Below are 25,802 nucleotides of genomic sequence, written 5' to 3'. Positions count from 1 at the left end.
AAGGCTGGGGGTGAGCTGTGTGGTGCTTTAGGAAGAGCTTTTGCAAAGGGAATGTTTAAAAATGCCTTGGATACTCAGGGTCGTCAGGAGATGGGATTCCCCACATTACTCCATCCCCCCCCGGAGTGTGGTCCTCAGCACACCTCATGCAACTTCAGTGAAGTGTTCTACATTTTCTAAAGCATTGCAGGTGGGATTGCAGAAAGAGCCATTTCTAAGCTAAAAAAACATAACCTGAAGTTATCATAAGGAATGTCACAGCCAAAACTTTGCTAAGGGAATTCAAGGAGGAACAAACCACAACATCACGTTCTTTTCTTTTTAAAGCCATTGCTTTGTTAAAGCAGAAAATGGGGCTAAGACCTTCTCTCAAGCAAAAGGAAATCCTTGACTTGGGAGCCGAAATGACATGATTTTTCCACCTCATGGAGCAGCTTATTTTTCCTACTGCAGTATTTACCCAGGGTATGTCAGACCTCTGTTAAGAGCTGCGACAGCAGCAAAACCCAAGTTATTCCACAGCAGCACTACTGCTCACACTTTTCTTCCTCGGGACACTTTCCTTCCTGGAAATAAATCTTCCTCAGCTCTCACATCACCGAGTCCCCAACTCCCAGGCTGCTCCCCGTGCCCAATGTCACCACCACAGCCTCGGTGCTGACGACTGCTTTGGGAAGCAGCCTGTGCCATGGGAAGATGTGACATAGGGAACCCCTCCACCCCAAAACATCCACACCAAAACTGGGCTGGCCTCATACCTGTCCTCTGTCGGGCCACAAAGAGACTTAGCAGCAAAAAATCATTGTGTGTGGGAGCATCCTGGTGGTTCAGACTTATCAAGGTGGCACCGAGGTGAGCCAGTATCCATGCCTCGCGCCTGCCAAAACCATGCAGCACCTCCCACTGCCCTCCCATCTCCACATCTCTGCCAGCCCACCTGTTTCCATGGAAACAGGATGTATTTCCAAAAAGTACAGGGTAACTGAGACCCAAGGAAGGAGTTAACAGCCTGCGGCAGGCAAGGCTGCAGGGACAGAGAGCACATTTACATGCACAGTACGGCTGTATTTGTGCGTGCATGTAAGATAAACTCACTACTTTGTGCTTCTTTCATATCCAAGAAAACCACCTTTTTGTTTGTGTGGGGGTTTTTTTTCCATCCCTGTGCTGGATGTGTGTTCCATAAAGCACCAACAATTCCAGGAGCGGAAACCTTAGTGTTTACAGGGATGCTTTCCAGATGAGAGCCATGTTGCTTTCTGACAAATTACAAAAAGCCCCTCATCCCAATACACTGAGCATTTATTTTCTTTGCTCAGATTCAGCTATTCTCCTAAGAAGCTGGCATTTTAATATCTTCTAAGTCCCTTATTTAAATATTAAGGCACCATCTTCCTCCAGGTCCTGTTCAACCTCCCATAAACCTCCATGGTGGCCTACAGAGACAGCATCGAGCTGCAGGCTGAGGTTGTGCTCGCTCCCTTGTTTCTGCTCACAGCACCATGAGTCACCTGGAAGCCTGCGAAATAAATTCCTAAGTTTCCACTTACACCCACTCCTAGCTCAGTCAGCACTAAAATTTCAGTTTTAGAAATGTAAAAGATCTTCTTGGTTGGTATTCTATAAATGAGTATATCTAAACCAAATCCTTGCCCGTGTTCAAGCAGTCCCAGGATGACCGTGGAAGGTGCTATGTTCAGATCAACTCTCTCATCGTCGCTTTTAAATGCAACGAGGAAACGGATAAAACCTTGAGGTCAAGTCACACAGCATATGTTCTTATGTTTTATCAATGCACAATTCCAAGTAATTCTATTTTTATACTGCTAGTAAAAGTAAACCAAGAAATGAGGACCTCATTTCTATGAAAGAGAATATGATGACAGAACTTTTGATGTATAACCAACAAAATGGAAAGAAAAAAAAAAATCAAATAAAATACCTTATTTAGCACCAAATGGGTTAATTTCTCATGGGAAAACAGGACTATGCGTCTGGTTCCCACAGCTGGCAACAGTAAGCAGGACACATCGGTCCCCTTGTCTTACGTGTCACATCTTATACTTTCTAGGACTTTTTACACCTTATACAATGTTAATATTCAATTGTGTCCCTGTAAAACAGCTACCAGGGAGAAATACTTTGCCATGACTGGAAACACACAATTTTAAACACATGCATATTTTTGCTAATTGGAAGAACTATCCAGAATTTTGTTGGCTTTGGTTTTTGCTAATCTTGAGTCACACCAAGTACCCGAGATCACACGGATGGGCCCAGTTCAAGTTAACAGCACCACTGGTTCTCGTAATTTTCTCATATTCCAAATGCCAAAAAAACCCCAGGGACTTTCACATCAGTTGGCAGCATTCAAGCCATCACCACCAAAACTCCAGCTGGTGGGCTTGAGAGAAGACCTAATGTGCATTTCTACCATCAGCCACAGACCCATATAGCAAACACCCATCAGATTCCCTCGTATTTCCCCTACACTCACCCACGTGGACCAGAAACAGAGAGAGAGAAGAGCCAAGAAAGCCAGGGAGGAAAGCAGGAAAGCCCCTTTACGGGGCAGAGATGTTAATACTTGTTTAAAGCAATGCAAAAGGAGAAAGAGGAGCCCCCCCACCACCTACTTCAGGCACCGAGTCCATGTCCTGCGCATGCGTGGAGACTCGCCCCAGGGCCTCGGTCGGTGTGCCCGCTGGCGAGTGGCTTTGCTGCACCAGGTCAGGGAGATTGATGTGACCTGCAAAGCCATTGCTGGCTGTGTGGCCAGAACGCTTTTTTTCACCAGAGGTCTGCAGAGACACAAGGCATGAGGGAGAAAGAGAAGGGGGAGGGGGGAAAAGAGGGAAAGAGAAAAAGAAGAGAAAAACAAAACAAAACAAATAAAACCCAGTCGTTAGCAGTCCCCCAGTTCCCAGAGCAAGCGCAGGAGAAGGACCCTCTCTGTTTCCTCCCCCATGCAACCTGGCAAGCAGCAAACCAACCCACCCCTTCACCAGAATACAGACAGGATTAATCACAAAGTCAGTACAGAGTAATTAGCCACATTACAGCGAGAGAAGCCTGACCACTGTCATTTTGAGACAAGGAATGTAGGGCAGATTCTGCTCTTGCCACCATGGGTGCAAACCCCATGGCCAGTTCTCCTCCCATGTGGCCTCCAGCCACATCAACAGCAGAATATGACCCCTGGATCCACGTTAGCCTGGACGGCTTTGCACAGCTCCAGCAGCGAGTAGCCTGACTGCAAATGCCAACACAGCCCCCATCGCATGTTTCCGTAACCCAAACCAGCAGTGAACAGCCGCAGCATCGGCAGAACCATCAGCATCCCGCTCTGTGCACAAGGTTCCTGGGGCTTCCCTTCCTTTTCATCCTCACCTTGTGCAAGGCAGGCGCTGGGAAGTTTCTCCCATCCCTGCTTATCATTTTGAGATATTTGCAATTTTGATGAACCCCACCTATCTGGAGCACATCAACGAGATTGCTACACAGACTTGTCCCTTTACTGGGATTAGTGGAAAACTCCCTCTGAACAGGGTCACCATGTTTCTGACCAGTCCTGACACCATTTATCTTTTGATCACTCATTACCATTACCTTCAACCACCTTGCTGTCCTACCAAAGAGTGAAAAACCCTTTGCTCAAAGACTGCTGATCTCAGTGAGTCCTCTGACCGCTACACCAGTGTCTGGGTGCAAAGAATAAGCACCCAGAACAAGGTTGCAGTTTGGGTTTCTTACTACACTCCCCCCTCCCAAAGAGGTTTCCCAGCTGCTTGTCTTGCCTGCAGCTTTTAAACCTTTCTGCATCACTGTTTTCTCACATGGTCTTGCTGGTGTGGCACGTATTTTACAGCTGCAATGCTAAACACCAAGTTCACTTCAGAAATAGCTGCCTGTTACAGTGATGACTTGTTCTCAATCGCATCACCCTCCCTGCTACAAGGATGCGCAGAGGAGCTGCCCAGGCTGCGGGACCCTACTCTGAACAGCTCCATGCCAGCAAGGGATGGGATGGGGTGGGCTGTGCATTGCTGCCCACCCCCAAAACTCCCAGAGAAAGGCAGCAAGCACACTGAGACTTCTTTTGCTAATTACTTCCTCTCTTTCAAGTTGCATTTTTTTTTTCCCTTCATATGTGAATATTTTACGTAAACGGAATTAAGAATTAAATGCTGCTCAAGTCTAGTTTACATTTGATCTAAACATGCCTCCTTTGTGACTGCTGACTCCAAACCTCCCTCCCTCCTTCTCCTCTCCCATCCACCTCCTTTACATGCTGGCAGGAGAGTGACTCCCCTGTTCTACTAACTGTCCCCTCACCAGGAGACCTGCGACCCATCTGAGTTTCCAGCAGCATCACAAGCACGTTCCAGCAACCGGGAAACCAAGAAGCACCAGGGAAGATCTTCCACAGCCAAATGAATGTGCCTCCTTCACCTCACTCCTGCAGCACCACCCATCAGGACCGCTCCCACCGGAGCTGGGGACAGGGGTGCACATCCTGCTGGGATGCCCAGTGCCCCCTGCAGCTGGCTCACAGGACAGCTGGCTGGTGGGGAGGGGGACTTGGACCTCCCCGAGCAGTACCAGCACCTGGTAAAAGCCTCCAAATGCTCCACAAACACTGCACACGTCTTGACAAAGGTTGGGAAGAAGAGGGGAAACTTTGGGCCAGGTTCCAAGTGTTTGAACGAAGTGCTGTAAATCGAAAATAACTTCTGTTGCTTGGAGCTATGGTGGGATTACGGCAGAGTCATGTGTATGGGCCACTTCCCCGCCATGCCCTGGCATTACTATTCACTGCTGTTTGTAGTTCTGAGAAACATTTGCACTTGTCACATTTGCTCCGAGTGTAAATTGTATTAATGAGAGCACTAACGAGCACAATTTACTCAGTCATTTTGTGTTCCGGACACACAGCACTGTTAGTTTTTGTGCTTACATGGGCAAAACCTCCTGAAGATGCTCCATGGAAATATTTGTTTTACAACTTACCTCCCTCACCATTAAAGTCCCTTCCCTTGAAATATTGCTAAACGTATCTGCATGGGAAGTCTCTAGCCCGTGGGTTGTCACCATTCCCAGGTTGTACGGCTCATTGTTTCCAGGAATTCCTGTTGGTCTGAGGACAGAATGGAAAAGCATTAATGATGGATAGTCCCTTCCCTGAACTAGATGAGAAATCCTCTAATACAGTATTACTTCAATAAAGGTAAGGCTTTGTATCCCATAGGAGGAAAAAATTAGAAAATATATCCACTTACATTTATGGGGAAATTATTTATGCTGTTACAAATACAGGACCAGGGTCAGGTTGATACACTACAGACAGAGCACAGAGACCAAAGAGAAGCACCTTCTTCATCCCAGGGTGCCCTACAAGGAGCACTGACAAACAGGTAACAAGGAGTTGCACTCCCATTCTACCTTATATAATTTTTTTCTACTTCAGAAAGTTGAAACAAAATAAAAAAATTACTCCCTTTATTTTCCATCTCAACATCTGAAAAAAGAGCAGTGCATGACAGCACCCAATGACAAAAGACAACAGGGGAGGGATGGAGTTCTGAGGATGTGCAGGCAGGAGTACAGGTTGGGTCCTGCAGCTTTCTGCAGGTAAAGATGTATCCCTAACCCATTATTTCACCTCGAGTTTATTTCTGTGCTCCTTTCTCAGGACAGACGCTGGAATTCATTCTCATGCATATTAGATTTTAGGACTGCCCAAGAGTGCATGTCACAGGTGGTAAGCAGCTACCGTTACTTTATTATTATGCTCTTAGCAAACCAGCTGCTTAAATATAATTCAAAACAAAACAAAAAACAAATGCTGAAATACCTCTGGATATCCCAGCCCTGCCTGTGTGCTGGGAAATGCCGACAGTGGTTATGAAGATGTTGCTGATGAGACCTTTAGAAGCCATACAGATCAGTTGCTTTCCATCAATATGAAATAATTCACTCTTTAACACATCATCCCCCTGCACTCCTACTTGTCAATGCCCAGGGGCTCATGAGAGAGCTTGGTAACGTGAAAAGCCAAATCAAGTCCACATTAATCAAGGGGGTTGCTGGTCTGACATGAGATGTGAGCACTGGGGACCCCAAGGTGAGAATGGCTTGATAGTGGATCCTCAAACATACAATTGGGCAGGCATCACCAAAGCACCCAAAACAACAGTGTCCCATAACTCTGCGGCACCTTTCACATGAGAAGCTCACACTACCTTCCTTCACTTCAACACCATCAAAGGATGTGAAAATCATAAAATCATAGAATAGTTTGGGTTGGAAGGGACCATCAAAGCTCATCTAGTCCAACCCCCTGCAATGAGCAGGGACATCTTCAACCAGATCAGGTTGCTCAGAGCCCCATGCAGCCTGGCCTGGGATGTCTACAGGGAGATATTCCCATGTACCACCTCTCTGGGAAACCTGTTCCACTGTTTCATCACCCTCAGAGCAAAGAATTTTTTCTTCAAGTCTAGAGGAAATAACACAATTATTCCAGTTTTAGAAATAAGAAAGCAGAGGCAAAGGAGGTTAATTTTGAGAACATACAGGGAGTGAATGAATGGCTGTGGTAGCCCCAAGGTCCCAAATTTCAGTGGCATCCTGCAAGAAATCCCTGGACGTGAGCAAGCAGTGGCTTGTATTGCCCCGAGAAGAGGGAGGTGAAGACAGTCATCGCAGTCTTCAGATGGAGAAAAGGTGGAGATGGAAGAGATGGAAGGAGTAAATGGTCCCCCCATTCACTGGGACACAAAATGATGGATGGGCTTATTCTGCAGCAGGAGAGACCTGGACAGAGATGGAACCAAGGTGTGGATGAAGTCAGGTGCATCCACTCTGGCCAAAAACCCACTTTGCTCATCAGCAAACAGGTCCATCACTTAGACTCTAAGTTCACTGAATGCACAGTGTAAGTAATTCACTTTTTCCCATCAAGTATCTAGTTTGAACCACAAAGAAGACCTATCCAAGTAAATTATCCCTTACAACCGTGATGCCATTTCCCAGTGCCAGCCACCAAACACCAACGTGCTTTGGATATGTCCCACACCACAGCTACTGCTCCTCCAGACCGAGACACACCACGGTTTCACAGTTTGCCCCCCAGAATGAAAGCGCTCCTTACATAAGCCGTGGGATGTCACTGACGGGCACGGTCCCATCGTGCGTCTCGTTCTCACCATCCTCCTCCTCCTCCTCACTGCTTTCCGACTCCTCGCTGGAGGAGGAATAGTCAGTCACCTTCTTCAGGGGCCGATTGGTTTCTTCGATGCGCAGCTCCCTCAACTCTTTCGCTAAGGCCGTCAGATCCTAAAGGGGATGGGGGCAACAAAACAATAAAGTGACGGCTATTATATTTAAAGCAAGGAGAATGTCATGTACATCTCTTCAAAAGCCAATGCTAGCAGCACGAGCAACGAGAAATAGCTTTACAGAGTTGTTACAAACATGAGACGGACGTAAGACAATGTTTGTAGCATGTAGCATTTATTAAACAAAACAAAACTGATTTACGCTCACTGAAAAAAATAGCCAACCTCTTCTTTTTCTGTTTGGAACGTGTATGTGCATATATATACACACACTTATATGTATATACACGACAAAATTGTATTTGTTGGAAAAGGTGAAGTTCAGTCACCATCATAGTAAACTGGAAAACAACGTCATTTCAAAGATTGGCTCGGAGAATTTCTCCTGCAGGGTTTTCTCTTCTTTCAAACTCCTCAAAGAAGACCCTGTAATTGTATTTATTCTGTAATAAATGCATTTGGGAAGGAAGCAATGACAGCATCTCCCATGGAGTGGTGCAATCCCCACACCAAGAGCTGCTTCCGTGGTGAGTCTTGGCTGCCAAGAGGCGTGAGGAGCACAAGGAAAAGCGCCCAGCTCAAAAAATAAAATAAAATTAAAAAAAAAAATCCCTCAGCGGGACCCATTAAGCTCTTTATGTGAAATGTGGCAGCCTACAAGCTAATGGGGAAACAAAATAAATAAATAAATAAAAAATCTTTGAAACAAGAAAAACAAGATAGGAGCAGTCTCAAAGCCTAGTAGTAATTTTTCAGTTTACCATGACTTTGATGAGGTCTCAGACCCGACAGTCATATAAAATAGACACTGCTATTTCAAAACAAGGAACATGGCAGGCACCGTGTAGAAAAGAGACTTTTTGTTATCTTACATGCTTTTATAGCAATGCAGGGGGAAGCAGTAGGGCAGAAAAGCATGAGAGCTCGAATTAGAATGGGTTAGAGAACTCTGTCGCACAACACATGCACATGACGAACAAAGCATCGCAATTGTCAGTCTTACCATTTCTCCCTATATTAGTGACCGAGGTAGGCATCAGTGCATTCGGTCAGAGATAAAGGATTAGGGAGAAAGAAACTCATTGAAAAAAGACTAAATTCCACAATTGTCTTACGGCCATACTCTCATTCACTGCATTTCCAGTTTACCGTTCCAGCAGGGCGACTACGGCAATATTAATTACGGTTGCAAAGGGAGCTCTTAAAAATCTATCCTGTTGACACGTGAAGAAAACGATGGAAAACCTCTACAGCTGAGATGTAAACTCAGTTTATTTTTCAATTGTGAAGCAGGAATATTTTGCAAGCAGTTTGTAACTCTGGTGATTGGTGACCCACACCTCCCGGCAGGCTCCCATCAGTGACAGCCCCACATTCTGCTCTCAGGTCTGCCCTATTTTTTAAAATACAGGATCGATTCCTGCTTCCCAGCAGGAATATCCTGTGATGGGTATTATATATCCCTCTCCAAACACCCTCTGTATTTTTAGAAAAAGGTTCTTTATCATGGTTAAAGAGAGAATATGGTACCTAAAGAGCTTATTTTCAATGTCAACATGTTCAGGACTGAAATACAGTCAAATTTGCAGTCACGACAACTAATTATTTTAATTAACACTGTAGCAGCTACTATGATAAGATTGTTTCTTAAATAAGAATCAGTGAAAATTACAGCAGCTTAACAATGCTTTCCATTTAGAGTATAAAATTCGCTCTTTATTGAGCACTTGCCTTTGAGTTGGATTAAAGCATTCTCAACTTTAAAAAGGACTTTAGGACTGTGTAAAAGCCTCTTAAAATTGCAGCTGAAATTCCTGCAGTGCAGGACTAGCCATAAATCCTTCCTCATCACAGTGATGGACTAGGAAAATTACTTCTTTTTTGCACCTTCCAATGTAATGTGTTTCAAGTCACCCTATCAGCCTTCTTTGGCCATTACTGTAAGACAGTCAAGTATTTTAAAAATCTGCTTAATTGGTTTTTAATAACAAATTTAGAAGTTATAATACCGATAATAGTCCCAGACAATATCATCAGATAACTCATATTTCCTAGTTAAAGCTTTGCCTCAGGATGGTTAATTCTTTGATGCTACCATTTTCTCTAAGTAATGAGCACTTTGTAGGATTAAACAGCTTCACTGAGTTGCTCTTGGACCAAAACCAACCCAACAACTAGAAAGAAAGTGCTCTGTAGTTCGACATGTGTTTGAAATGTTAGTATTGAGGGTGACACAGTACACAAGTTAGCAGCATTAGTGGTCTTTAATTACTTTTAATTACGATGACTTGTTTAAATTTAATACTTGCTGAAATCAAGTCAGACTGGTTTCCAACATCACATAGCTCATTGCACTTGAATTTAGCACACACACTGCCTCTTTTTAGACACTGATTTATGTGCTTTTTTCTTAACAAAGCACCTCATTAAACAAAACGCATTGCTCATGTTTTATCCAAGAGAACAAGTTAACTAACCAGCAAATCTTTCTTCTTTCGTATTTTCTATTTTTAGAGGAAAAAAGCTGCGGGAAAGGCTGCTGAAACTGGCGCTTTCCATTACAGACCAGTATCAGCAGTGTGTGCATAGCGATGCACATGTGAGGCAAGTTAAACGCTAAATCAGGAATGTTTGGTCTTTTCCCATGAACATTTAAACATTCACCATCGTCAGATATACACACATTTAAAATATTACCATATAGTGAAAACAGGTGTAATTGGGAACTCTTATTTTTTAAGAGGAAGGGCAAAGACCAGCATTGTTCATCAACATCTAAACTAGCTCAGCTGACTCTGGTTTTACAGCTAATGGTCTGGTCCATGGAGAAAAGGAAACTGAGGGGAGACCTCGCTCTCTACAACTACCTGAAAGGAGGTTGTAGCATGCAGGGTGTTGGTCTCTTCTCCCAAGTAACAAGTGATAGGACAAGAGGAAATGGCCTCAAGTTGCACCAGGGGAGGTTTAGATTGGATATTACAAAAAATCTCTTCACAGAACGGGTTGTGAAGCAGTGGAACAGGCTGCCCACTGAAGTGGTGGAGTCACCATCCATGGAAGTGTTTAAAAGACGTGTAGATGAGGTTCTTAAGGTTATGGTTTAGAGGTGGACTTGGCGGTGTTGGGTTAACAGTTGGACTCTACCATCTTAAAGGTCTTTTCCAACCAAAATGATTCTGTGAGAATGAATAAGTTACTATATTCCACTGCTCTGTTTTCCTTTATTTGCAAAGTTCCTTAATTCAAATTAGCCTTAAATTGCATTTCAAACGTAACTCAATGGCCCCACTGAAATCAGCAGGCAGCGGGGGCTGCATCTGAGAGCAGAACGTGGTGAGTGGCGCAGGCTGCCCCAACCACCTCCACCAGCACCAGAAACCTCCATTTTTGCTCTTTCTGTTTCAAATATGCCCAACAACAGCAGCACCATTTGCTCAGCGTGTGAACATTGGTTGGGGTGCTCCTTGCCACAGCCTCCATGCAAGTGGTCTGGCCAGTGGGTTTCAGAAGAACCCACTGGCATCGCCGCTCCCCTCCCCGCAGGCAGGCTCCCGACGCCGAAACGTGATCGTTCACTTTCCCATCCGACCCGAGATTGTATCACCACCTTTTCAATGTCAGCACCAAGAAAAACAGTTTGATATTAAGCGCTAACTAGTCAACCTTGCATAGGCATGACCCACTGAGAAAAGATATCACTAACCTCATCTATAGCTTTCTTATAGCTCTGTGGGTAAAGGAAGAATAATCAGCATCAGAGGAAACAGATCGGGACAGGAAAAAGCCAGAGGAAGGGCAAGCAGGTTAGAAATAAAATTAGAATTGTTAGCTCAACGCTGTGGAGTGTAGAGAAAAAAAACATCATCAACAAAACATTAATACACATTAAAGAAGAGAAGCAGTGGAAATTAATTGCGTTATTAGACCAACTCTACAGTTTTAAAGTACAAATGTCAACAGCATTAAACCAGGAGGAAACATTTCGGGTGAGATTTTGCTCGGAATAATAAAACAGGAGTGTGCAGAGACCACTACCAGGTTTGGTTTTAAGCTGGGAAGGCTGTCGGGGGCCGGTGGCCCAGCTTCCCCGAGCAGAGCATCCCTCCATCGGGCTGCTGCGGGGTGACATGCAGCGCGGAACACAACAATGTGCCGTCAGCAACCACTGCGCCCAAGCTAGCAAAGCCCTTAAGCATCTGCTTCACGTGAAAACACAGGCTTAAGTGCTTTCCCCTAGACTTGGGCGCTCCTGATAAAAACTCATGCATTCTCTTAAGCATCCAAATCTCCCACAGGCTTTCGCTGTATCATCGCTTTCCAGCCTTTTTGCTGGAGCAGCAGCAGTACTAGCCTCTTTTTTGGGGTCCCCACAGTTGTGCTACCGCCCCAAAGGGAAACATGGCCAAGCCGGCTGGTAACGTTCCCACAGGAAATGGTTTCAGACTCACAGCGGGTCGGCTGGGTCGCGTCACGTCCCTGTTGTCCTCCTGCTTTACCTTGCTGGGCTCATGGGTCAGCACAGGGGACCCTTCTGGCTTGGCGTTACCTGGGTGAAAGGCAAGCAGAGACGGGGGGAGTTAAAATGCTGCCGAAAGCTGTTGCTGCATGCTGTCACCCAGCACGGGTGGGCATGGGGGGCTTCATCATCCCCTCCACCTCCCTTGTGCCAGAACCCTGGCAGCCCTTTTCCCAGCTCTTAGGACAAAAAAAAATGGCTTCAAGTTATGCGAGGTCTAGATTGGATATTAGGAAAAATGTTTTAACAGAAAGGGTTGTCAGGCATTGGAACAGGCTGCCCAGGGAAGTGGTGGAGTCACCATCCCTGGAGGTGTTTAGAAGACATGTAGATGAGGTTCTTAGGGACATAGTTTAGTGCTAGAGTTAGATTATGGTTGGACTCAATGACCTTGATATGATTCTATTTGCCCAGGAAATGCAGGAAGATGGTGGTGAAAGCAGACAAGGACACCCCTGGTGCAGGACTGGATGTCCTGTAAATAGGTCATTTTTGTTCAAACTAATGAAGTTTCACTACGTTTTGCTTCTGTTGTGTCAAAAACGCCTCCCGTTCCTCCTCTCTGCTTGGCTATCTGGAGTGCCTCTCCATAGAGCAACAGAAGCCGTAATCCAGCCCAGCCTCCACAGCCAGCCCTCTCGCAGTGTGACTGCCCTTTTTTCTACTAAAGAAACAAATTCACTCTGCACAAGAACAGAGCATGTGATAAATTAAAAGCTCTGCAGCATCTGACATTGCTAGGACAGCATTTGTCACAGGGCTCCTCATTAGTAAAAACAAAACCAAACCAAATAGGACAATTGTCGACAAACTTCTTTTATTGACTACCTAAGGAAGTGATGATTTCAACAACAGACACGTCATTTTACAGCCAAGTCATAAAAAATTCAAAGCATGGAGGCAGCGCTTGTTTTAATGCACTTCAGCCCTGGGGATTTATACTGCAAGGCTGTGCCAGAAATGCAGATATATGGGCTGTATGTGCTTTAGCATCTCCTACTGTGATTAAATGGAGGAATGGAGTATCTTTAAGAGCGGCTGTAAGATAAGAGGGAACAATTTGGCTAGAAACATAAACCTAGTGCAAGTGAGGCTGCCTGGTGAAAGCATTTTAGAGAAAGCTTCTTACAGGCTAATTCACTCCTCTGCTCCCATCTCAGGCTTTGCACAGAGCTGGAGCTCACAAACAAACAAAAAAAAAAGGAAAAAAAGGAGGAAAAAAAAAGAGATACCCACTCAAAGTGAAACACAATCCCAAAGATACAGAAGTGAGCTTTGGCCAATGAAGAGAAGCACCATGCTGGGATTCTATCTTTTTTTATTTTAACTCTACAGCATAACTCCCATCTCCTTCTGTATAAGTTACTTGGCACTGCGATGCTTGAGCGGAGTAGGGGAGCAGCGGGTGCTGCCGTGGGCATCCTACATCAGCATCCAGGCAAGAGGAAGCACTGGCATCTCTCTTTGCCAGGATGCCAGTTGGTCACAGAAGGACATAAAAATTATGAATCCTCTGATTTTTAAATTTTTTTAAAAAAACGGAGATCATGAGATAAATGATACAAGATACATGAAATCACAGACCTCTCGCCCATCCTGCTAATTAGACAAGCCTCTGAAAGCAGATCTGGTGCTAAGGGATGTTGTCACGAAGCAACCACTCACCTCTGACTCTGTTGCGCTCGCTGGAGCCAGCCTGGGAGCCGGGCTGGGACCCACCCTGGGAGCTGGGCTGGGAGCTGGGAGTGCTGGAGCTGGAGGAGCTGCCGCTGCTGGTCCTCTGCAGCGGGCTCTCCACGATGGGCTCTGTCCTCCGCAGGTCCGGGTTGCTGTGGGAGCACAAACCAGAGGAGCACCCTCAGATGGTGCTGCAGGCACCTCCGGGGCTTCAGAGCCTTCCCACCCTGAGCGCGACAGCTGGAAGGGGAGAGGACACCTCTTCTGTAGGAGAAGACAGAGCTGAGGTCTTTTCTCCTGCAGGTATTGAGCCTGAAAACCCACTGAAACCCATGGGAGCTGAATCAGGCACTCAACATCTTTATGGAGGTGGATCACAACTGTGATAAAAAGACTCGGCTAGAGCAGCTTTCTACTCTTATTTGGCCAAACTTCGCAAAAATATAAAAGATTCTTTGCTCAGAATTCCCTTTCAGACAGTAGATGGGCAACACTGGAGTTATTTGAATTAACCACCAATATGCATCATGAAAGCAGGAATTCGCAAATCAACATTAGACAGAGAAAGAAATATTTCAGTGACAAAAGGATCTCAAGTTCGCAACAAGGCTGCCGATTACTCTTGCCACTTCATCACACTTCCCAGTTTTCATGGCTCCAGTTCAAACTTGCATCAGATATCTGCTTTCCTTCCTTGATTTCTCTCACCCTTGTGAACATACATAAATCTAGAATAAAAAGCGTCCTTGATACACAAAGAGAGACTAATAGCTCTCTGGGTATCAGATGCCTTTAGGAAATTAATTCTTGTTTGGCACTGAAATTATATCAGAAGACATGTTCAATGCAGAGTTACACAATTTGGCTTTATACAATATTCCTGTTAAGTGATCTTATTATTTAAAGTCCTGTCAAAAATGTATGGGAAAGTATATCAAGTCCAATTGGGACTTTGTGTACATAAAAATTATGCAGTAATACTGCCATGAGACACAATGCAATTGCAATCGGAGGCCGTGCACGTGAAGTGCAAGGTGTGCAGAGTGTGCACGGTGCGTCCCTCAGAGACAATCCATGAGGGTCAAAATTGTGTAAAGGCCCATTGCTGTAATGGGGTCACCGGCAGAATTGTTTGGACACTGCTTGATATGAATATTATATAAAATCGCTGCTTAGTGTTATCTTGCATTGACACAGGTGGGTATTAAAATGATGAAAGCAAGACTGTAGCTTTCTGTATGCAAGAAAATATCCCCTCATTTGTTACAATAGAGTAACAAATAAAAGATAGCATATTTTGATAATATTTACATTTATGCATGGGGAGAATCAAGAACCAGTAGGAGAAGTAGTTAGAATGAAAACTGGAGAAATGTTATAATACTGTGAGAGAAATAAAATATGAAATAATTTCACTGAATACTTAAGTTTAATAGACATGGCAGCACCCTAATAATTTCCAATTTTTATTTAAACTGAAGGTATCCGGTTCATGTTGTTTGGCTGATGCGTCCTTAAGCTAAATCAAATCATGAAATGTACTTGAAAACTTTTGATGTTTACCTGCACTGCCCAGGATTGGGACCAGGGGGCTGCAGCAAACACTGGGCAACATCCACCAGGAATCCCAGGCTCCTATTATCCTTTTTACTTTCAATACCATCACTTACTAGGACTATGCAGTCCAACATCCCTCCACATTTTAAATTGACCTTCAAGCAACAGCTAACTAAAATAACAATTTCAAGAATTCAGAATGCTTCAGCCTTGAGCAATAGAGAGGAGCAAGCCATGATATGACTGTTTTTTCTCCCTAATTTTAAAAAAGAACAACAACAAAAACCATCCTTCCTCCTTCTGCTACCCCTGTCAGAGCGCTGGGCTGGAAACAAAGGTGTTTGCTAAAACCTGGTGACAGCACATGGTTACGAACATCCCAGCCTTTGTTGGTTTTGACCCCAGCCTAAAACGACAAGGCAGGCAGAAGAAACAAGGAGCTCCATCGTGTAAGGCTACGTGGAACACATATTTACCCTGAGATTTGCCTCTCTGAGATCTAGATCTGCTCAGGATGCTCTACAAACCAGAGACAAGCTCTTGTATGACTAAACCATGTTTTTTCCATCCAGCTCTGAGCCCATCAACTTGCCTGCTCGTTTAAATATGCGCAGGGACAGCTCTGACACAGCAGAGGTCGGATGGCTGCTGTGGTGCAGCATCCTTCCTTGGGGTGCTGTGAGCACAACCCAGCACATCGCCGTGCCGAAAAGCTGCATCTGGCTAAGCTAAAGGCCCTGGTCCTAGGAAGCCACAAGGAATTTAATCCTTGGTCTACATCTAAGGAAGATCTCATCAGGCTCTACCAGTGTCTGTCCCCCAGCACATTCCTCAGTCATTATCTTTGAAAAGCTGCTCTGATTCGTAGGAAACGTATGGTATGTATCACTGAGATCTACCCTCTGGCTTATACAGATCCCCTTATATGCAAGAGGTGACACTGGCAGAACTAGAACCTAATTCCACTGAAGGAAGCATGAAAACTCCTGTTTGACCCCACAGCAGCAGATGCAGCATCCACCTCCAAGCCCTGCAACACCCAGGAATGGATTCAGCCCAGGGAGCAAACCCTCCAGGGATTGCTGCTGGTACAGAATACTAATGAATGCAAAACTAATTCATCCAGTGACAAGAGCAGCATTGCAAATCTCTTGTCAGCAAAAGCAGCGCTAAACCCCAGCCCGTGTTGGGGCTCCCCAGCTGGGTGATGCAGGAGGAACACAGCCAGCAGCACCGTGCTGGGTTCACCCCTGCCTGTCACCCTCCGGTGTTCGTACCTGGCCCGAATGGGCTGGGAGCCCAGTCGGGGCCCCAGGGCGCTGCCATTGCCTGGGGAGTTCTTCCTCGCTAGAGCAGGGGATATGGAAGTGGTTCGCTGAGGCACCTGGAAAAGAACAGAGACATTCACCCTCACCACCATGTCAGCACATCTGAGAGATCACCTCTCAGCACGGCCTTGATTCACAACTGATTTCCCACCAAGAGATAAGCAATTATTTATGGCAATTATAAAACAAGAAGCTCTTTGCTTTTAGAAGGAACCACCTGGGTGTGAGACAGAAATGAGCTGCAAAGGTGCAGCCAGGGATGCTCCAGGCAGAGGAGCCCACAGCAGCATGCAGAGCAGCCCAGCTACCATCAAATAGGGCATTTAGTTTTTCAAAAATGAATGTATGCACACACACACATATACATAATTTAAATCTAACAAAACCCAGAAAAGCAATTTTTAAGGTAAAATTCAGATTGAAATGCATTCCAGCAGCCACAGTGGAGCTTTCAGCATCTCTAGTTCAAATATAACACATACCAGCAGAGAAATGGTATTGACTGATAGACAAACAAGAGGACTGACAGTGGGAAGATACAGACTGACCCACCTAACACTCACATTAAAACCCTATGACCTTTGTTGAGCCCAAAGCCAACCACAGCTCACAGGTGCTCTGGGAGATAACCCTGGACCCTGTAGTGTCCCATGGGAGCTCGGGCATCACCACCCAGCCGCAGGCACCATGGTCTCAAACCCCAGCAGCACAGACTGACGTGGAAAAGCACAATGATACTCACCCTGCAATACCTTGCACCAGGTAATAGAGAGGCCAAAGGCTCAGCAGGATGAGCCAAAAAAGGGTTACTTGGTTTTTGGTTGGGTTTTTTTTTTTTGAGAATAAACATACAATTATGTTAGGCAAGATAAAAAAATTTAGCGAGCCAGTGAGCTTTATATTCTGTGCCATTGCTAGCTACAGCTTGTCTCATTAAAAAACAATCTCCTGTTCAGGTAGGGTACTCTGCAGTTGGGACCTGGGGAGATTCTTACGTTCCTCTGAAGCATCCAGCTGTAAGCACCGGCAGAAACAAGAGCCCAGACCACAGAGAGAGCCAGCCCGTCCTCACGGAACAGTCCTTTCCTTCCCGCTTACAAACACATCAAACCCAATCTGGGTAATAAAATGTGAAGTCAGACTCCTTGTGGGTATTACTGCCAACACGATGGCCTTAAAGGTGACATGGGGACCCCTTCCAGAGCTCATGTTCCCTCAGTCAAAGGGGGAAAATATTCCATAGTGTTGAAAAACACCTTTTATCAAAGAAGCAGGTGCTGTGGTCTCATCGCATAGCACATCACTGCAGGTAAGAGATGCCCTTCTCAAAGGACTTAAGGTAAAAGCCAACCTTAAATTGCAAGAGGTTTTTCAAAGTTAGGTTAAAACCAGGCAGCCACCCTTCTGCAGTACAGAGGAGCAAAAGACATGAACAAGTCCAGGAGCTGTTGCCTTGCTTTTCCTCTGAGGTGAGTACCAATGTCTCCTCTCGCTTGGTGGCAGCAGTAATAGGAACTTTATTAACACTCATGACAGACCACCAGAGATCCCTTGCGCAAGGAAGCTTACCTGGTGGCTGGTATTTTGCTCTTTAAAAAGCAAGTCACTTACTTTGCTAATACATAGAAAAGTTGCCTCTCAATCAGGAACAAATACCACCTCACTGTTACTAATGGATTTGTAATAATTTTTTCTCTGTAAAAATCCTCCCAGGCTGAGCAATGATTCATCATAAGGAGAACTTTAATGGCCAAGTTATAATTCTTGCAAAAGGAAGGTGTATAAACAATGCGATTGAAATACCAGTCCAGAAGAGTCTTAATTAACAAGGTACTGCCAGACACTGTCAAAATTTCGATGAAGGTACAAAGCTGCTGGAGCCCTAACAAGTCTTCCATCAAATATTGATTGCAACTGGAAGCACAGTGCCAGACAAAAAGGACCCGACTTATTGCGTATGACAAATTTTATGTTCCTATCATTCTATTTAAACAGAAGTTCTTTGTTGTTTGGTTTTTTTTTTTAACCCTAGGAAAAGGAGAAATTAATTTATTCTGGCCTCTGTCCGGGCTCAAGAACTTTCTTTGCTGGAGGGCAACACTATTTTGCAGCACCCCTTGTGTACCCAAGTGCAACTCCCAGAATCTTGTGCAAAAGCTGCCTTGGGAAATGCACCTTAGGCAGGTAAGTTGCCAGCCATAGAGCCACGGGGGTGGGCTCAGTCCTACCCATTTGTTTTTCCAGAGGACGCTAAGCACAGTATCATCCCGTGGGGATTTAGCTTCGGGTTTGCCTCTTTGACGTGCTAGAAGTGAGGAGCGATAGTGTTACCTTTGGTGGAATGTCTTCCTCCTGCCGTAACCAAGAACTTCGGTCAAACTTTTCAATGCGAGGGGGCAGAGGAGGGTTTTCTGAGGTGGGGTCCGAGTTCTGCCTTGGCATCTCAGTGCGGTGAGAGGTCACCGTCAGAGCCTCCTGAAACCCAGCCAGTCCCTTTGCAGGCTGTTCATGCAGTGACTGAGACCCAGACAAGGAGCTTCCTTGGGATTTCACAGTGACCAGATGTGGAATCTAAGCACCAAGTCAAAACAGAACTATCAGTACAAAATGGAGGGGAAAAAAAATAGGAATATAAAATCTATTTAAAAATTTGATTTAAAAAAAAATTGATTAGCACTTCAGATGCATTAAAAAGCCCCCTCAGTTTGAGACCAGCACTGCCTTGGTTTCAGGAACTTCTGACTTCTATTGCTTCAACGCAAGATCTATTAAAAATCATGCTCACATAGCTCAGCCTCGTAAAATCTGGTAACGCCTAAGTCGAAGTCAAGCGTCAGTCCTGCCGCTCCTGCGCGCACAGGGCGGGACAGCTCGTACCGACAGTCCCGTTCTGTGGGTCGCAGCCCAGGGCAGGACCCGGCTGTGCCCTCCTGACAACCCCCGCACAAGCTGTGATGGCAGCTGGATTTCCAGCTCCTACACCTGCACCTCTAAGGTTGTGCTAATGAGGTTTGGCATGGATTTTCCTTGTTAAAAATGAGAAGGAAAGAAAAAAAAGGAAACAATAGTAAATAATTATTAAGAAAAAAAAAATTCATCAGGAATTCTGAGGCACAGATGGCTTAAAAAAAAAATAATATCTTGAGGGATGAGTTTCTATAGGTCAAGGTAGCCCCTATTCCATAGATCAGCCTCATCGATCTAAGGGTTACAAGTGAAAGGAATACTGACATGCGTTTTGGAAAATCTGAGAAATTCACAAAGTTAGAGTTTGTGAAATTAGAGCTTCTTCCCAGGACCCTGTGAAGCTGCTCCTCTTTGATACAGCAGGGTTGCAACTTTTATCTGACATTGCTACATACATGTCTCTGTACACATGTACAGGTATCGTATATATGTGTATGCATGCATGCATTTACATGGGTCTCTGGGTTTCAAGCAGCTTTTTCATTAGTACTTTATTGCCCAACAATTGTTTTTGTAGCTGTTGACAATAAAGGTCATCAAAAAGGTCACTGCTAAAGAGTTGGGCAATCGGAGAGATTAGAGTGAAATGGGGTTTTACCCACTTCCCAACATATATAGACCATGTACATTGGGCAAAAAAATAGCTGTATGTTTATGGGCTTTTCTGGATGCATTTTGTTTAAAGCTGGCATTGTACTGCTGACCTATGGTTGCACATCCCACATGTGGATGGCACTGAGTTGGTGGATTTTCCCATAGAAAGCCCAGCTGGACTTGGAGCAAAGGCTTTGTACTTCCCTCTGAAATTCCCACTGGAGCGTGTGGATCTGTGGAAGCAATTCCAGGGGCTGAACCAGAGCCACCACCAACACTAACAGAACTTTCAGTGGCAGAGTATTTACAGACCTCATGGCTGGGAGGAATGCTTAAAATAAAGATGCCCCTCCTCTGTGACAGTCATGGTGATCTATGCCCTCTCTAGATGTGTTTGTGACTGATGTTGACTCAATGGAAAACCAAAATAAAACCTTGAATTAAAGCAGCAAAGAAAGCAAAACCTCTTTTTGATGAACTTCAGCATCAAAGCATCCTGGGTCTTTCGTTACCAGGGCGCTGTGGTTTTAGTCCTTAACATAAACCAGATCCAAGGAGGAACAGAGCAACTGCTGCACTGGACCAGACCAGCGGTTCCTCTTGGTCCTCCAGCTTGTTTCTGGCAGTAACCAGTACGTGATGCTTCAAAGGAAGGTATAAACCAGCGTGATGCTTCTAACACATGGAGGTGACAGGAGAAATCCACTCATGAATGTAGATGCTGCTCTTACTCATGAATACACTTAAGACTGAGAAACCAGGGAGCAAGACACTAGTTCTCTTTAATCTGTTTTTTCTTGTTACCTTACCAGCACCCCCAGCATCCCGGTTCTGGGGGGATGAACCTGCTGGGGAAGCCCCATTACCTGCGGGTCCACGGGCCGGAGCAGAGGTGGGGTCCGTGCCGGCTGCACCCCGCTGATGCTGAAGGACTCGGAGCGAGGAGGCAGGTTGGGGTCAGAAATCCTGTTGGCCACCTTATGTGGCATGGCCGGCGAGCTCTGGCGATTGAGCCGTGAGCGTTCCTCCACCTGCGGTGAGACGAGGAGAGCGGGTGAACACCCCATAACAAGCCATTTCTGATTGAAAACCAAGGGACGGAATGAAAAGAAAAAAACAAAACAAAACATAGAATGTCCTGAGTTGGAAGGGACCCACAAGGATCATCGAATCCAACTCCTGTCCCTGCATATGCCAACCCCACAGTTCACACCATGTGTCTGAGGACATTGTCCAGTCTCTTCTTGAACACTGTCAGGCTTGGGGCTGTAACACCTCCCTGGGGAGCCTGTTCCAGTGCTCCAGCACCCTCTGGGTGAAGAATGCGTATGTATAGAGAATACAAATGTACAGAGGAAGCTCTTTTCTCTGTAGGTAAATCATATATATTGTATGATCACGGAATCCCAGTTACGGAGCAAACTGTGCAATAAATGCATTTTAAAAACATGGAAAGGACTATTTTTATTTATGCATGTAATTCATTTCTGAATGTGAAATGGAAAAATAAAGAAAAGGCAACATGCCCTGGAAAGGTGTTTTGAGAGGTCATTCCTGAGAAGCTCTTGCTTCTTCTCAAATGTATCTTTGAGCAAGGGGATCCTTTTCCTTCACTACTATAAACACCACAAGGAGAGCTTTTGTTTGATCTGAATAAAAGAATAAACATAGTAGCCAGAAAATGGCTGGCTTTGATCTAGATTTAGTAAGTCTGGCACCTTGTCATTAAGGAAGGGGAAAAACCTCTATGACTGAGAGATAAATGAACCCAAAGCCCCATGCTTTCAGTTACTCTTAATGGAAATACAGTGGTTTCAGCTAACCCAGACATACACGCTGTCTGGGTGTCCCTGCATGAGACTGTATGCATTGATATTCATGCAGCATATGCTATGCAGAATTCTTAATATCTGACATATATTTTCATTTACATATCATTAACGTGTTAAACACCCTTAGCACATCCTGATACCACTGTGTACAATGTCACGTTAAAAGGCAATCTTTAAAACAGGTTTGCTTGGAAAGAAACGGAGCTCTTATTTAAGTAAATAAATACTGATGAAACGAAAGAGCCATTACATTAATAAAAATGAATCTTTTTCAGATACTGAGCAGGAGAGGCAGAGGAAAATTCAGGCAGTAGATCTGTGTTATGGACTCTTTCCTTTCTAGCTCATGTGGGACCTCCTGGGCCACTGCTGTGTCTCAAGAGGTCGTCACAGCTTCTACAGGTGCTGCCCAGTAGCTCACAGAGACCGGACAGAGCTTGGTTCAGTGATGCCTGCAGGAACAGATGCAAGGAAGGAAGGAGAGCAGGGATGGGAAGGAGAAATCCCCCTGAACAAGGGAGCAACAGCATGACCACTGGGGTCACAGGCCAGGTCCAGTTATGTCCAACTCCTCCACATTTGCAGGCACTCCCCAGCATGCTGCTGAGCCGTAATACATAGCTGATTATGGAGATCTTCAAAACTTGCATGGAGGAGAAGGCAGGAGAGGGATGAAACAGGGATGTTTATGCACTGGCAATGAGAAAGGCACTTGGTTTTCCCACTGCCAGCATCTCCTTGCCAGCACTTTGCTGTACCGGCACAGCGGAGGATGCTCTCAGGACTCTCCAGCTGAACTGCGTGGAGGAAAAAAGAGCAAAACCCTGCAGGAATTCATCACCACTCTGGTTCCAGTCATCACTAATTGAACTCAAGATTCCCCTGAAAGAAGACACATCCTCAGCAGCTTCTGTGCAGGTCCCAGTGGAAGACTGCTGATGTTCTCGTACATCACTTCAAAGTGAGAGAAGGATAAAAGCCATGGGGGCTGAAAGAGGAGCTGACGTGTGCATTGGCTGCAGCAGAGAACAGCACAACTCGTGACACACAGTCAAGCCTCTGGGACGGCACTGGAGGGCCTGGCCACCACATGGAAAATGTCCAATTAAACCTGTCCCCTCCTTTATGCATGGTCATGTATGGCACTTACCTCCACAAACCCATCCTGCAGCTGACCAAGCTTCTCTGTCACTGGGAAGTTGGACCTGGCTATCTTCCTCACTTGGTTTAGCAAACACTGGTCCATAGCAGGAGAGGCAGTAAAGGAGAGAGCTGCTAATTACAGTACCACTGTTTAGAGTGCTAATGCCACATTCCTGGCTGGATCATCATAGGGTCCCAAGGTGACACCTAAAAAGGCCCAGCTTGATGATAAGCAGAGGTGTGCCTGGATAAACAGAGCAGGTCTAGGACAGTACCCAACCTACATCTGATTTGACATCCAGTGCACACTCCTTCACTAGCAAGAAGATGAGTAGAAGGGACAGCAGATGGAGATGTTGCGTGTTGGTGGGGGCTATCGGATCAGACTATTTTCTTTGGCATTAAAAAGGAAATCCTTGGCTGTGCTCTGGTGAAACTACGAAAGATGCAGCACAACCCTGAGATGTGTCTTCACCAACACACCAGTCCCTTAACAAAGGGACACTGGGACACAACCACAGTGTGAGTGGCCACAGCCTCACTTCTGTGCTTTATCCCACATTTACAAGGTCTTGGATTCACCATGTGAACATGAGTGAAGTGGGTAAATAAGTGCATAAAGTAGAGGCATGAAAAGCACAGAGGGGCATAGTACAAGGAAAACTCAGCTGGGATGACCGAGTACCTGAGAGAGAAGACTTGAAACCAAAGAGCATAAAAACAAGGATAATATCGATAGCACGCAAGATCCTCAGAGGATATCCCAATAAGCTCTAGCTGAGCACCAGACTTGTCTTCTCCTTTTTTCCAAAGGAAAGTTAAGTCTCAATATTTCTGTTAAATTAGTATGCATGGGTTGGGTAAGGGAATTGCTAAACTTATGCAACAACCATGGTAGGGTGACGAAGTATCAGCACAAGTCTGACTGTCTGTACAGTCAGCAAGGGTGGTACTTTGCTATATGCAGCAAAGTAGCTAAATTGTGCTAAAAATGGGACTATGCAGTAGATAAAACAGTGAATGGAGGGAAGAGTAGTTTGGGGAGGTTCCCAAGGGTATTGTGTCAAGGCAGCACATCAAACTACTGCTCCCGAGAGCAGAACGATGACACAGTTGTTGCTTTGAGCATTTCATTTGAAACCAGACAGAGTGACGCAAGTAAAGAATAAACAGTTTGGAGACCTAATTGGTGGAAGCTAGAGATGTTCCCAAACAATGGGAAACCTCATATTCCCTGTGATTTCAGCAAAGGGTCTGAGGCCACATTCTGCTGTTCTTATTCATGTTGTGCAGTTTCCAAAACCTCACTCTCCCAGTGATGGCATCAAAAAGAGACACCTCCCCCACGGAATAAAAGAAATGGGCCTTTGTGTTTGAAATGGAAAGCTAAATCCAGCACTTTTCTCCTTCACCTTAGATAAAGATTCCTTTTAAAATATCTTTGTTATAGCTTTGAAGACAATGCCAGAGGTACTTTAGCAACATTCTAGAGGGTTTATTTAAAACCAGGCAATGAAAGCCAGAGTTTATTCCCTTTTTCCTGCCTGCTACCTACTCTCAGCACTTCTGCAGAGGGGCAGTAGAGTCCCAGTTCTGCAGAAAACTGCAGAGGCACCGTGCAGGTGGAAGCCTCTGCCGTCAAAGGTGGCTCAGCACATCTGGAACATCTCATCTGCAGACCCACCTACCAAACCTCTTCTTCCACTGGAAAGGCTGGAGAATGATGCTGCAACTCCATGAAAATAGGTCGTCTGGTGCATCACCACCAAAATACTCTGGAGATTGAATTAGAAGGGAAAGAAGGAGAAACACAAAGGAGTATAAAGAGGCCAAAAGAGTTTTTGACACTCATATCTATCTCTGAACTGTTTGTATTATTGGCCTTTGCTTAGCAACTGATAGCTGATTGAATTTCTTGAGCATTTTATGCTTGCAGGTATTGTGGATGCAGCTGAGGGTTGTCAAGAGGAAAGACCAGGAGACAGCTATATGCCGGATGCACATCACATCTCTGCCAGGACTGAAGGGTGCCAGACATTTGGCAGCAGAACAGCAATCCTGCTCAGTAGGAAGAATAGCCGAGTTATTAAAAGATCTTTCTGCCCAGGATTATGGTTACAAAATTAAACCACACTAAACACAAAGAACTTTAGAAAAGCTAATAGCAAGAGTGGGCACCAGTCTTACTGGAGCCACCACAAAGGGATTAAGGAGAAAGTGTTTGCACATGATCCTGAAACTGCACTGCAGACAATGCATGTCTTCATATTCTCCAGACTGTTCAGCCAGGCAATAATTAATATTCAAGATCTCACAATTGTTACAACAATTGCCTCTTTCTGCTGGAGAGAAAAAGAAAATCGGCAATGTGGCTTGCCTTTCTGAAAATCAAATCATGAGAGAAGAGCAATCCCAAGAGGTACAGTCCTAAGCACAGGAGAAAGAGCTGTCTGGTCCCTGTTTGATTATGGGGAACTGACTCTTCAGCAAGGAACACTGCACAATCACACTCTGCATTCACTCCTGACCTCCAGACAACTTGTGGACATGCCAGGAATAAGCATCAGGAGCTCCTGGCACATCCACAAGTCCCCAACTGTGGCTGAACCCCTCCAGAAGGGATCCATCCTCCTCCTTGCCTGCCCTCATGGAAAAAACTCCTTCCTCCACTCTCTGTCCTTGCACAAACGTACACACATTGCACTGAACTGGGAGTGTTTCCAGCACAGCTAATGGCATCTGCTGGAGGATGACCCAGCAAAACACAATCTGCCACATGTACAGCGTGTTTCAAAAAGATGCACCCAATTTGAAATCACTGTATTTTTGAAATTGGGTCCATCTTTTT

At 45.2% G+C, this 25,802-nt stretch overlaps 1 protein-coding gene across 8 annotated transcripts in view; it reads right to left on the bottom strand.

Annotated features, from left to right (window-relative positions):
- TNIK (TRAF2 and NCK interacting kinase) overlaps positions 1 to 25,802 on the bottom strand; it is a 157,861-nt gene that overhangs the window by 8,503 nt on the left and 123,556 nt on the right. For 2 of the 8 annotated variants that reach the window (XM_080349962.1, XM_080349964.1), the window contains 9 exons: positions 20,846 to 21,010; positions 18,750 to 18,989; positions 16,368 to 16,474; positions 13,522 to 13,685; positions 11,789 to 11,886; positions 11,044 to 11,067; positions 7,154 to 7,338; positions 5,011 to 5,137; positions 2,637 to 2,801 (listed from right to left, as the gene is read on the bottom strand). In XM_080349962.1, coding sequence (XP_080206088.1) covers positions 2,637 to 2,801; positions 5,011 to 5,137; positions 7,154 to 7,338; positions 11,044 to 11,067; positions 11,789 to 11,886; positions 13,522 to 13,685; positions 16,368 to 16,474; positions 18,750 to 18,989; positions 20,846 to 21,010 — 1,275 coding nt within the window. The remainder of the gene's footprint in view (positions 1 to 2,636; positions 2,802 to 5,010; positions 5,138 to 7,153; positions 7,339 to 11,043; positions 11,068 to 11,788; positions 11,887 to 13,521; positions 13,686 to 16,367; positions 16,475 to 18,749; positions 18,990 to 20,845; positions 21,011 to 25,802) is intronic. The other 6 variants (XM_080349963.1, XM_080349965.1, XM_080349966.1 and 3 more) reach the window with 3 other exon arrangements.

This window comes from Nesoenas mayeri (assembly GCF_963082525.1).
Source record: "Nesoenas mayeri genome assembly, chromosome: 9".
NCBI lineage: Eukaryota > Metazoa > Chordata > Aves > Columbiformes > Columbidae > Nesoenas > Nesoenas mayeri.
The sequence above is the reverse complement of the archived record's forward strand: the minus strand, read 5'-3'. Positions and strand labels throughout refer to the sequence as shown.